The sequence below is a fragment of the Bubalus kerabau genome, chromosome 1 (assembly GCF_029407905.1).
Source record: "Bubalus kerabau isolate K-KA32 ecotype Philippines breed swamp buffalo chromosome 1, PCC_UOA_SB_1v2, whole genome shotgun sequence".
Lineage (NCBI taxonomy): Eukaryota > Metazoa > Chordata > Mammalia > Artiodactyla > Bovidae > Bubalus > Bubalus kerabau.
Window position 1 is genome coordinate 142,107,151 of NC_073624.1, and position 12,978 is coordinate 142,120,128.

Here is a 12,978-nt window from a genome sequence, read left to right on the forward strand (position 1 = left end):
TCAGAGGTAATCTTATTTGATTATTGCAAAATGGAGGAGAATGTTACTTGAGCTATGATGTCTATATTTGAATTACTGTAAAAGGTTCACAGTCTGTATGGTAAGATTATGTTGTAAAAAACGGGGTCTTCTGGAGATTCTAAAGTCCAAGTAATAATATAAACTGAATAGTTTATTTCCCTGTGTGTAATCTTTGAAACAGCCTGATTGAAAACACATCTGAAATTATCTAACATGCAACCATACTATTTTGCTGCACCAAAAATACTGCTTTTATATTTAACCTAAGGAAAATAAGCTAGGGCAGAAAAAAGAAAAACAACTTTCATTCTTGGAGGAAAGAATCTATGGACTTAAATATTTTCTTGTCTTTGCTTTTTCTGTAGAACTTGTTTAACTACTTCGGATTGGCAGCATTGTCGGCACTTGTGAGGGGATAGTGACCTTTCCTTCCCACCACCACCCCCAGAGTTGTATTGAACTGTTAAAATATCACTACAGCCATTTTTAATATATACCAAACAATTTGCCTTAGTTTCATTAGCAGTTAGGATATTGAAATTAAATAGCCTGGTTTACAAATAGTTGGAAACCTAACCTAAAATTAGTATACCTATTTTTAATGTGTACTGAACCATCTCAACTGCATTATAATCTTTAAGGAATTAGTCTCTGGACGTTTATTTTTAATAAGAATTCCCAGTAACAGCTGAAACATCTATATTATTTAATAAAGCATATTGACTAAAAGAGAGCAGACCTATTAGCTTTATATGCTTTATTTCTTGGGCAGAGTAAAAAAAAATGAGACACCTGTGAAAAGTATCCTGAATGTTTCAAGCAGAGTAAAATACGATTAAAGATTGACCTAACATGTTGAAATCAAGGAGTAAAACCCAGACAGTTGGCTCTGAAAAAACACCAAGGTGTATTCCTTATGGTATGGCAATGCCAAGTCACCAAACCTACATCAAGGCAAAAGTGACCTATGTAATCAATTTAACTATCAAAATGTCTTTCATCTTATTAAAAAAAGTCTTTGTTGCTTTGTAAATGATTGTTTACCTTGTCTTGATTGAAGTTGCTCTAAAATTAAAATTTGGCAAGACAATTATAAATCACATAAAACTTAGATGTATCTATTTATGGCTTCCCTGGTGGCTCAGGTTGTAAAGAATCTGCCTGCAACGTGGGAGACCTGGGTTCGATCCCTGGGTCAGAAAAGTCCCCTGGAATGGCACCCCACTCCAGTATTGTTGCCTTGAGAATCCCATGGACAGGAGCCTGGCAGGCTAGAGTCTATGCAATGGCAAAGAGTCCAATCAGACTGAGCAACTAACATTTCATTTTCATTTAGGTTTATTTTTTAATGATGTTTTAGTAGGAGTATTATTAAAAAGTTATCAAAATGGCATTGTTGTATATACAAAACTTCTTTAACAAAATTGGCCAAGCAAGGATGATACTATGCCAACAAGCTAGGAAATAATGAATCTAATGAGATGACTCCAGTCACTTAGAACGATCTGACACTGGAGTTTAGAAAGTTCCATTTAGTAGTTCTGAGAGGTATTGTGCATCTTTGAAATAAGAACAGGGAAGAAATAAGGGTTACTTATCCCCACAAATCAGATTTCAAATTCTAGTGCTGGTAAGGGCCGAAAAAGAGTTTCCCTGAGTAGCAGCCACTGTCTGCTGTTCTAAAATACAAGCCATCTATTATCAGCCATGTCTTAGTAACAGTGGCAAAGGACAGACGACACAGTTTTCAGATGATGTATCTAGACACTCCAATGTGTTCCACTTGTGTAAGGATCCAGAGGCAGTGAGTGAAGTTAAATATTCAGGTCCAGTTTTAGAGTAAAAAAGATAACAAAGACAATCTGTATTGTATTATAGATATTGTCGGGGGGAGGGGGTGTCAGTTAATTTATATTTTAAAATCACTACAAAAGGCTTGTACTAAAATGACCCCTAGAGTATTGTTTTGCAAAGCATTATCCAACAAAGGGCCATATTTGCCTATTTGATTCAGATTGTCTTTTGAGATTTTAAGGCTGGTGTACACCTGTACATCATCTAAAAAGCTGGGTATTTGTCTCTAGACCGACCAGACCTATGGCAGAGAATGATCCTTCCAAATGGGTGTAATTGGGGAGACGTCTAGAGAGAAATGAGTCCTGGGGTAATTCCTTTGGTAACCATTAATGCTGTCATCAGCAGTGTCTGAGTGCATTTTTGATCAGAAGAGGCGATAGCGCTTTTCAAAAAGTTTTCTGTGGTCATGAGACTAATCCTGGAACCTGAAAGTCATTTCCAGCTTGACCACGCCACCACACTTTCCACAAAGCCACATCTCGTCTGAGTTCCAGGCTCTGGTCAGGGTTCTGAAAGCAGTTGCAAATGTGTAGTCTCCGAGTGGGCACTTGTTTGTAAGTATTTATTTTCCGGAGCCCACTCAGGAGCAGAGAGAAGCTATAGGCTGTTACAGAGGACGGAACAATGAGTCAAAACAACGCCTCCCCACTTTTACACTAATGCATGGGGGAAATCCCCGAATGCTAGCGAATGCTCGTGTTTGATTATGAATGGAGATTGCTTTGCGGCAAGAGGGCCAATGTGGAAAGACTAGCAAAGAAAACTTGGAGACCATGGCTTGGTCAAAGTACTAAAACCCACTGGGTACTGTTGAAGTCACACCCAATAAATCTTGCATAAATAATTTCTGCAGCAAAAATATTGTTGAAAAGTATTTATTTACACTATAGTCATAAACCATTCGTTATCTGAACTTTAGTTAGTGGTTTTGTGTTAGAATAAATCATTTATATTTCCACAACTATTAAGAGCTAATAACCAAACAAGTCAGCTCCAGTAACATTATTTACATTCCTATCTGCAATTTGACTACAAAGGTAACACTTAAGTCACAAAACAGAGCATACAAAAATATACTTTCTAAAAAAAATTCCAAATATTAATAGGCAGAAATATACAGCCATACTAAACCCAGGGAGTGATTTTTTTCTCCATAGTAAGGCAACCCATTTACATGCAGACCCTGTAACACTGTCTACATCACACAAGGCACCAAGGACACGTCCAACACAATTGCATGCATCCTAGCTTCAGAGAATATATGTACATCCCCCTTTAAATAAGTTAACCTCTGACTCATTGCAAGAGATCATAAATGTTTTACTTTTTCTTTTCCCAAAGGTTCAGAACTTGGAGAACAGTGCACATCAAAAATACACAAAATCTGAATGGATATACACTGAAAAAATAGTCTTTACATTTCTCAAACCACTCAAAAAGAAGCAGGTATTGCTATGTCCCTCCCATCACATTGCACTTCTGTTCTCTAAGTTTATAATACATATTGCTTAAAGGGTTGAGATGACTAGATAAGCTTGAATTCACTTCTAGGGCAACAGAATGCAGCGTAAAGGCCATGCTTCGCCCACTGTACAGCATCCCCCAAATCAGTCCCAGGCCATTAAAGTGCACATCAGCTTTGCTTCTGCCTTTTTGCTGTCCCCATCTGAGGAGATCAGCATCTCCCAAACTACTGTAGAAAAAGTCTCAAATCAGTTCTGACATCCAAAGTCAAAAAACTAACCAGTCAAAATAAGAGAGGGGCACCAAACCTAGTCAAACAACCCTTTAAAGTAGGGTCAGGCCTCAGCCCTCTAGGCCAGAGGCCCGCCACCCAACTCCCTTCTGTGCCTCCGCATTAATTTGGGGTGACAGTCAACTCACCTAAGACAGACTAAGGTGGGCTAAATTTTAGAAGCAGGCTAAGACCTGCTTCTAAGTGGAAAGGAGGGGGCGGGGTGGGGGCAGTGCTAGGCTCCTTCAAGGCCCTTTGCCCAATGAAATGAGGGAAGGGCAGGAATGGGTGGTAGTGTTTGTCGTGCAGCTCCAATGGATGAAGGGCCTTCGGGGCCTCAAAGAGCTGGTGTGTCAACGTGAGTCTCATCTCAGGGCGTCCGGGTCCGAGACGAACAAGGGCCGAGGGACCCTCCACCAATGGTGCTGCTGTTGCTGCTGCACAGGGTCCCCCCAGCCTGCGCGCCCCCGCTGCAAGAGGCGCTGGAGGCGGCCGGCACCGCCGAGGACGGGGCGCTGCTCTTCCGCTCCTTCTGTCTCAGGTGGATCTTGGTGTGGCGCTTCCTCTCATCACTGCGGGCAAACTTGCGGCCACAGTAATCACAGGCAAAGGGCTTCTCGCCAGTGTGGGTGCGGATGTGGGTAGTGAGGTGGTCGCTGCGGCTGAAGTTGCGCATACAGATCCGACACTGGAAGGGCTTGTGCCCCGTGTGGATTCGGATGTGCCTGGTCAGCTCATCCGAGCGGGAGAAGCGCCGGTCACAGCCTTCTGCTGGGCACGGGTAGGGCCTCTCGTGCACTGGGGTCTTGCTCGGCCTGTTGGGGTACTTTCGAGGCCTCAGAATGGGCCGCAGTGGCAGATGGTGTGGGTTGTAGGCGGCCGCGGCAGCCGCTGCCGAGCCAGTGCTAGGTAGCCGGGGTCCCTCGCTGCCTCCGCCTGCCCCTGGCCCTGTGGCCCCAGCACTGGGCCCTCCCAGGGTAAAGTTGCGGATGGTGGAGAGCGGAGTGAGTGGAGGGGGGACTCGCAGGGAGTCCAGGGGGCAGGGAAAGGGCTTGCGGTCTGGGCCAGCTGTACCGTGTAGATCTCTCTGGCACTGTGAGGGGAAAAATCCAGGATAGTCTGGGATCATGGGGAAGAGACTTGGGTCCGTGGCTGGCTTGGGGGACGGATAGGAAGGAGGTGGTGGGTAGGCCAGAGAGGAGGAGGTGGAGGTGGTGGCTGCTGATAGGAACGCAGAGGGGTCCTGGTATAGGTCTCCTCCACAGCCCGCATAAGGAGGAGGCGGCGGCGGAGTGTAGAGGTGGTCCAGGTCAGGCTGGGTCTGGGACATGGTGCACACACCCAAGGGTCCAGTGGCCAGTGGGTTGGGAGAGGCAGAGGTGATGCTGGAGGAGGCTGTGGTGGAAGCTGGGGAGGTGACCCCCTGCAGGATGCCTGCACTCACAATGTTGATGATACCTTCTGGGTAGCAGCCGGCACCAGGGTATTGGGGGTCAATGGAGAACTTGCCCATGTAAGTGAAGGTCTGGTTTCGGGGTGCTGAGCCCGGAGCAAAGCTGCTGGGATATGGAAGATCCAAGGACCTCTTCTCTCCAGTCATGTCAATGTTGATCATGCCATCTGGGGAGGGGAAAAGAAGAATGGAGGTGGAGCATTGAGAATGCAGCCAAGAATCCCTTCTCACCCTTCTGTCTCACATGAGTCCCACCCCAAGGACTCCAGCACTGTAAAGCCGGGGCAGAATTCAACAGGTGGGGAAATTGTGGCCCAAAGACAGTAAGAAGAGGCTAGCCCAGATCCTACTGTGGAAGCCAGCCACAGTTTAGGATTCAAACTACCTCCAGGAAAGCAGGATGAGCCCCCACCCCCACCCCTACCACATACAGCCATCTGTGGCTCCAGTCCCCAATGAAAACACCCAATAATAGCAGCAGCAGTATTAAAAATCCCCCATCTGCCTGGAAGTTCTCCCTCTCCTTTGCCTGAGGTCCCACAGCTAGGGCAGGCACTACCCAGGAGACTGACCCCAGCCAGTGCAGCGAAGGTGTCAGTCTCAAAGGTGAGCCAAAGAACGGGGTCAATGATTTCCCGGCTGCTCCACACCCCAGGTTCCTTCCTTCCCTTCCTCTCCCGCTGCTGGAGGGAATCAGGCTCTGCCATGGAAGGAGTCTAAATAGGTTTCCTTTCCCAATCTTTTCAGCCTTGCCCCACACCTGCGCGGCCTCGCCTCAGCGCAAAGGCAGTGGCAGGGCTTCGGGGAAGGTGCGCGGGCTTCGGGAGACCACTTGCCACCGCCAAGGAAACTCGCGGCGCCGGCTCCCTACGGGCCTCCCTCGGCAGCCACGGGGCCGCTTCCCGCCGTTGCCCGCCCCATCTCCTCCTCCGCGCCGGGCCAACCCCCTCAACTTCGCTGGCAGCGCGCAGGTGGGGGCGCTCCTTCAGATCGCAGGAGGACCGCGCTCCCAGATTTTCCCCGGGTCTCCTCTACCGAGCAGGAAGCGGCGGACGCTTTCCTCGGGCATCTCCGCCGCTCCGCTCTCCAGACGCTCAGCTTTCCGCCAGAGCCCCGAACTTCCCCATCACTTTGCCCCTACCGCGGGACTGGGGAGGCTGGGGTGCCGCCGGCATTAAGGCTCGCATAAGCCCCGAAGCCTGGTGGGGCACCACCTCCTACTCTTATGTCTAATCCCGCCCGGGGTTGGGCGCGCCGCAGCGCACGCACGCCGGTTCGCTGGCAACCTGGTGCATCTGCCCGCGCGCCCAGCTCCAACGCCCGGGTCCCCGCTCCCGCTTTCCTCCTGCAGCCACTTCTATCCTTCAAATCCAGTTCAATCAACACCTTCCACCTCTCCTCCAAGTCCCGCACACGCACGAAAACCCACCCACCACCTCCGAGCGGCGTGGGTCCCGGTTCGCGAAGGGGGCACGCGGCTTACCTCCGGCCACTCCGTTCATCTGGTCAAAGGGGCCTCCCAGTTCGGCATTGGGGAAAATGGTCACCGACGTGGGGGCGAGGTCCTCCACCGGGTAGATGTTGTCAGACAGCTGGTGCACAAAACCACTGAGAGTTACTGGGATTTTGTCTACGGCCTTGGCGGTCATCATTTGCTCCTCGCACAACCTGGAGACCCAACTCCCTCGCTACCTGGAGTGTCAGAGAAGCCGTTTTGGAGAGGGATTTGACTGAGTCTAGGTTGGTATCTCCTTGTGCCCTCCACACTTAAAAGCAACTACCCCCCTCAAAAAAAAAAAAAATCTAACAGATCTAAAACTAGCAAACAAGTTGCTGGTTTTTTAAGAAGAAAGATGGCTATTTGCCACTGACTCTCGCCTGGGTTCCGGCTGGGAAGCCAGGAGTCGCTGGTGTAGTGTTATTATAACAGTGTGTCCCCTCGCCGAGCTATTAATCAATTGCTGCTCTCTCGGTTAGACGGAAAGTGTTGCTCTAAGTATTTATGGGCAGGTCCTCAATGCCCGTGACGTCACTGCCCATATATGGACTGAGGAACAGGGCTGGGCCTGGCGGCTTTTGCCGTCACATGGCCTATTTGCATAGGGGCTCGGCTGCGCGGGCTCCAGCGGGCTCGCGACTCCCAGCTTGCAGCCCGCAGGGGTCTGGGGCAGGCGGCCCGAGCCGCAGCCCGGGTCCAGGGCTCAAAGCCCGCCAGGGATGGGCCGCGCCAACGGTCCGGCTTAGGCCACTGTGGGAGAGCGATCGGGTCCCGGCTGCGGCGCGGCCTCCGGGGCGGGGAGGAATTCCGGTTCTCCGGACTTTCCAAAAAAGGCGAAGATCCGGTGCCGGCAGCTCCGCCTCCCCAGCCCTTGTTTGGGAGCCATTCCGGAAAATTAAACTTCGGAAAGAAACCGAACGGAGCCGAGACACTACAGTCAAACCCCTACTCACTTTCTTGGCAGCTCAAAACCGCAAGCAAAAGGAGGCAGAAAAGAAAAAAAAAAAAAAAAAAAGCTGCATGCATTCACGGAAGCTGACTGCTTTTTTCTGAATTACTTGGTGGAAAGAAGTGGCTGGTGATAAGAGTGAATGCGGTATTGCTTTTTTGGAAAGTCTGTTCTATTTATACAGGAGCGAAAACGGAACAGGTTTGGGGTTGTTTGTTTGTTTAAGTATTTTGGGCACCTTGGGGGGGGTATACCCTTGGAGGAGCAGATAACTCCGGGATGCTTCGAGAGAAATCCTCAGCCGGAGACACCCCCCTTCCTCTGCCCGCGCGCTCCCCGCCCCCCTTCAGCTGCTGCGCTTAGCGGGCGCCCTTCCCGGCGCGTCTGGGCGGTCGGCTGTGTGGGGGCGTCCAGATGGAGGTTTGGACACTCACCCTGCCCCGCCACACGCACACACACTCTTACACTCACACGCGCTCCACTTCCGCTACACACACTCCAGCCCCCGCCGCCTTCTTCACACACCCACTCGCACACCTTACGCTACACACCTCCCTGTTGACAGCGCGCCCGTGCATCCGCCTCTCCAACAGAGTGACTGGTCGGCAAGAGCGGGCGCCTGGGTTTGCTCGACAGGGTGCTCTGCGAAAACACCCATCCTCACCTTCACACTGCCTGGACCGACCGCCACCGCAGTCCCCCACCCCCCAAAACCCTCCGGAGGGGCGCTCTGCCCGCACCCGAGCCCTACTCCAAAACACACACATTTAAGAGGAATATCCTTCCTTTCCCTGGCCAAGAGCCACCTCGGAGAGCCCAGAGAGGTCCAGAGTGATAGCAAATGGTGACGCTAACGCCAGTTTCGAGTCGCCATCACCGTACACACTTTTACCTTTGAGAGTTAAAAAACAAAACAAACAAACAAACAAAAAAACTGGCCCCGACAAGAACCTTTATGCTTAGTTCTCAAAACAATTTTTAAACTTTTCAGAGGTCCAGACTCTGGTCGGCTGTTCTGACCTCTCCTATCTCCCGGCGCGCCCTAGCCCGCCTTGGGAGCGCTCCGAGCCTGGCCGGGGCCTCGTAGGAGGATGGTCTCAATTGCTCAAACCTGGAGAGCGGCCTCCTGCCACCCCTTTCCCGCCCCCAAAGCAGCCGAGGCCTGGGACCGTGCGCGGGACTGCCTCTAGGGCCCGACCCTGCCCCAGCCCGCGGCCAGCCAGGACAGCCCCAGCCTCGTGGGGGCGCGGGCTACCGAGAGCCACGGCGCCACGCCGTGGAGGCAGCGCGGCGCTGCAGGCGGCTCTCGCGGCGCTGCAGGCGGCTCTCCCGCCGCTCACCTGCCGCGGCGAACCCGCTCCCGCCCGGCCCCGCGCGCGCGGCGGTCAGGGCCCCGGGGCGGCGGTGAGCGGCCTCAGCTCCTCTTCTCGCGCTCCACTTCTCCCTCTGCCCGCCTCGAAATTGGCCGGCCATCTTCCTGACTTAAAACACCCAGAGAAATTTTGGGAAAGTTTCTTGCTGGCGCTGCGCTCACTTTTCCAATTGGAAATTAAAAATAAAAGGGGAAAGGAAGGAAGTCGCGGCAAGATTAGCACCCTTGGAAGTACCCCCACCCTCGGCAAAAACGTGAAAAGTTCCCGTTTCTTTAAAAAAAGAAGAATAAAAGAAAGCTGCACTCTTACCACGTGCGCCAGCCCGCTCCGCCTGCGCTCCGGCCAGTCCTGCGGCCCCCGCGCTGACCACCGGCAAGACGACGCCTCGGAGGGGAGCCCGACTCGCATCTCCAGCCCTGAGTCCGAAAGAGTTGGGGGGTGGGGGACCGAATTATGCAAATATGGGTCGTGGCAGCGGGGCTCGGGTTACGGCCCCCGCCGGCCTCCGAGGTGAGGCACCCACCGGCGGCAAGCGCGGGCGCCGCGACTGGTTGCGCTTCGCTCCTCTCCACGCACGTGGGCGGGCGGGCGGGCGAGTCACCGGGGCCGCCCCGAGGTGGGCGCCGCTGCCAACCCCGCGGGCGGCCACCGCGCGCCGCCCCGAGGGGGAGCTCCTGGACGTCCGAGTGCGAGTGCCGGGCGAACTGGGCGCAGAGGGCAGGACGCAGGCCGGGGGCTGCTCGGGAAAGGGTGAGCCGCGCAGTCTTCAGCGGCTACCCAAAGGAGGAGGCTGAGTGGGGGTCAGATGGGGGATGGGACCCCAGCGAGGAGAGGCGGGCTTGCCCGGCCCGTCAAAGAAGCTCGTTAGAGTAAATGGGAGTGACCGACACTGGAATTATTCGCAGTTTTCCAACAACTCACACCTCCTTATGAGCTGCGCCACGTCAAGCCCGCCTTGCGCCAGGGGTTGGTTGGGGGCAGGGGCAAACAACAGCGGCAAGGAGGCTTTGCAGGCTCCGGGGAAAGGTGCCTGGGGCCAGTCCTGGGAGGCCTTCCCTGAACCTCCGCTGGAAACGGGTCAGTAGATTCTCTCTCTCTCTCTCCCTCCCTCTCTCCCTGTCCTTCTCTTCCTCTCTCTCCCTCTGCCTCCCTCACCCCCTTTTAAGAGTAATAATGGAATAAAGTCCACGCATACTTATCTCAAGGCAGCCATCCTGAGGATGGGTAATAAATTCGGAAAGCTGAAGTAACTTGCCTAGGTAGCGCAGCTGATAAGTTGTGGTGTCCAAACTTGCAACCGGGTCTTCCGACTCTAAGTACAGTGCTCTGGATGCTACATTATTCATATGGGAAAACCCAATTCCAGAAAGAGAACGGCTCTTCGAGAACTGGGAGCCTGGTTCAGCCCATCAGGAAAGAAACAGGTCACTTTCGACAGCTTCATCTTCTTCCTTTGGCATTTCTGAGGAAAAGAGGAAAGCTGAAGTCAGGGATTTCAAGAACATGGGACAAGGTACTGTCATGGACATACCCCTCTCCCCAGATTGAAGGAAGAATTTGAGTTCTTGGGCTTTCCTAGGCCGTGTTATGAATGAAGTGACCAGGTTCCCACAAAGCTAGCATACTAATAGGCCCTGTAATAAGAGAAGCCAATCCCACAGTATCCTTCCTGGAGTAAAGAAGAAGTGAGAGAGAGGGGGGAAAAAAAAGGTAGAGACAAAATCCTAAAGGAGTTTACAGAGTAAGATACTGTGCCTGGGAGAGGAAGAAGGGGGAAGGTGGCAGTTGAATACAGAGATGTACCGTGGTCTCTACTTTCAAGCAGTTGAGTTTATTCTGATCAAAAGCTGAACAAATAAGTTCTTTTCTTTAAAATTGTCAGAATGCTCAAGTAAATGGAATGCTCCAAGATGGATCAGTGTTATTATAAAGAGTAGCAAATTGATGCCAGATTCTGATTTGCTTTGTCCTGATTCCAGACCCAGAAAGTACAAGAGGAAGGAAGCAGAGGCGCCCCTTAGGCCTGCCCTGTGATGGGGGTGAGGAGGAAGGGAGGCAGACAGGGTCCTGGCTGGCCCTCGAGGTCTACGCACTGAGTGGTTTTCAGCTTTTTTCCACAGTGTGGACTTGAGAATCACTCAATCAGCCATGAGGCATGTCACAAATAACTTGTTAACATTTGTATTTTGATTTATTAAGAAATATTTGTAAACATTTTTATAGGCTATCCCTATTGTCATGTCATTTTCACTCACTTCCATTCTAACACTGACACTGGAGTGAAACAGAATTGCCTTTAATTATGGACACACACAAGGGTGTGAATCCTGAACTCAAAAAGCATAGCTCTGTGAACCTCAGTGATGAACAGACTAATTGCCAACTCTGCCATCAAGCCAGGCCTTTCTTAAAGGTGCCCCTCTGTGCTGAGAAAACTGCTAAGTGCCTTCCTGCATTCAGCATCTCACTATGAATCTGGTAATCTCAGGGACTGTAAACCAAACCGAGATTATGCCAAAGTTGTTGTGAAGCCTGAGAGAATCTTTGCTTCACACCAGTCCAACGTGTAGCCAAATTCATGTGTCATTGGTACAAACAATCTGGATGGGGAAGTAAGGCCCCTATGATCCTATTTTGTAGTAGCCACAGCACTGGCCTAAGCAGAGGTTCCTTTAAGGTGAACTTTAGACTGAAGCAACTTAGCATGCACGCATGTCATAAGTCAACAGATATTTCTCTAGCATCTTCTATGTGTCAGGCGCTATGCCAAAGGCTACAGATCCCTAAAACTAAGCCTAGTTCCCAGCCCCTTGGAGCTTGCAGTCAATCACACAGATATACAATTGTAAACAATGACAATGTTTGACCCCAGTGAAGAAAAAAGGACAAAGGATCCGATTGAATCTAGGTCGGCTTCTCTAAGCAGAGATCTGAAGAATGTGTGAGGCTTAGGGGAAGGTTGGTGGATAGAGTATTTCAGGGAGAAAGAGTCAGTATGAAAAAGACCCAGACGTGCAGGGAAGCAAAGTGCATTTGTGGAATAAAGAAAGTTCAACGTGGGTGGAAACCTCCAGGCTGCCTTCCTTGCCTAGTGCACTGGAGCAGAGGGTGGCCAATCCAGCCAGGCTCCTTGAAAGTCCCTACCCTTCTCCCACCCTTCAAAAGACTTTAACTTCTATGACTCTCCTTTTCCTCTGCCACTATCTTTTCCGGATAATGACAATGGCATTATACTTTTTACCTTTGAGGTTTTTTTTTTTTTTTTTACCACTCAGCTTCTGAAGCATGCCAACAAGATTTCATCAAGAAGAGAGAACATATACAGAAATACTTATTGGCATCAGCATTCTGTTTCAGTGACAGTCTTAATGAAATAACGTTCCTTAGTTGTCTATTTCTCCATACTGAAATGACAGACAATGTGAATTTTGTCCCATTTAAAATGAATAGAGTGGAGAAGTGCAGTCTTTCTAGTAGAAACACATCATGTCAAATCTACAGATCACTTTACCATTGCTGGCAAAGAATAAAAGGTAAATCAGTGCATTATTTATCACCATTATGACAAGCTGCATATCAACCTAGGGTCCAGGTTAATAAGTGATAGTCTGTCAATCTGGTCATTAAGGCTCGAAGCAAAATTTCCATCCCAAGTCACACTTTTTTATGCCTTTAAGTTTAAAATCTTTCAGCTTATATATCTAATTGTACAAAAAATGAAGTTCACTATAGGAAATTCCTGGAATTTTTAAAGAGAAATTTATATTTAATCTTTATCTATAATTTCTGACTCACAGCTTCTAAAACCCTTCTAAAACCCTTGGAAGGGAAATTCCTGGATTTTTTAAGCACATATAACTAGTCTGCTTACATTACCAGGTTACAAGAAGCAATTTTTCTTTTTCCATATGATGCCAGATGTACTATGAAAGCTTTCTTTCTGCATTGAGAAAAGGACGGGGCAAATCAGTGCATCTAGTTGTCAGAGCAGTTTTCCAGTATTTAAATAAAAAAGAAGGACTTCCCTGGTGGTCCAGTGGCTAAGACTCTGCACTGCTCCCAACGCAGGGAGCTAAGATTTGATCTGGCCAG

At 50.1% G+C, this 12,978-nt stretch overlaps 1 protein-coding gene across 1 annotated transcript; it reads right to left on the reverse strand.

Annotated features, from left to right (window-relative positions):
* Positions 1 to 2,747: 2,747 nt before the first annotated feature.
* Positions 2,748 to 6,984, reverse strand: EGR2 (early growth response 2). The gene is made up of 2 exons (XM_055566412.1): positions 6,550 to 6,984; positions 2,748 to 5,233 (listed from the first exon to the last, which is right to left on the reverse strand). The coding sequence occupies exons 1-2, from the start codon at positions 6,716 to 6,718 to the stop codon at positions 3,984 to 3,986; spliced, it is 1,419 nt and encodes a 472-aa protein (XP_055422387.1). The 5' UTR covers positions 6,719 to 6,984; the 3' UTR covers positions 2,748 to 3,983.
* Between the last annotated feature and the right edge of the window lie 5,994 nt (positions 6,985 to 12,978).

What these genes read in the sequence shown, in the direction of transcription:
- EGR2 (XM_055566412.1), bottom strand. Translation starts at nt 6,718, where the DNA reads ATGATGACCGCCAAGGCCGTAGACAAAATCCCAGTAACTCTCAGTGGT. An exon ending in GATGAACGGAGTGGCCGGAG is followed by an intron (nt 5,234 to 6,549) that starts GTAAGCCGCGTG and finishes TCCCCTCCCCAG; the next exon opens with ATGGCATGATCAACATTGAC.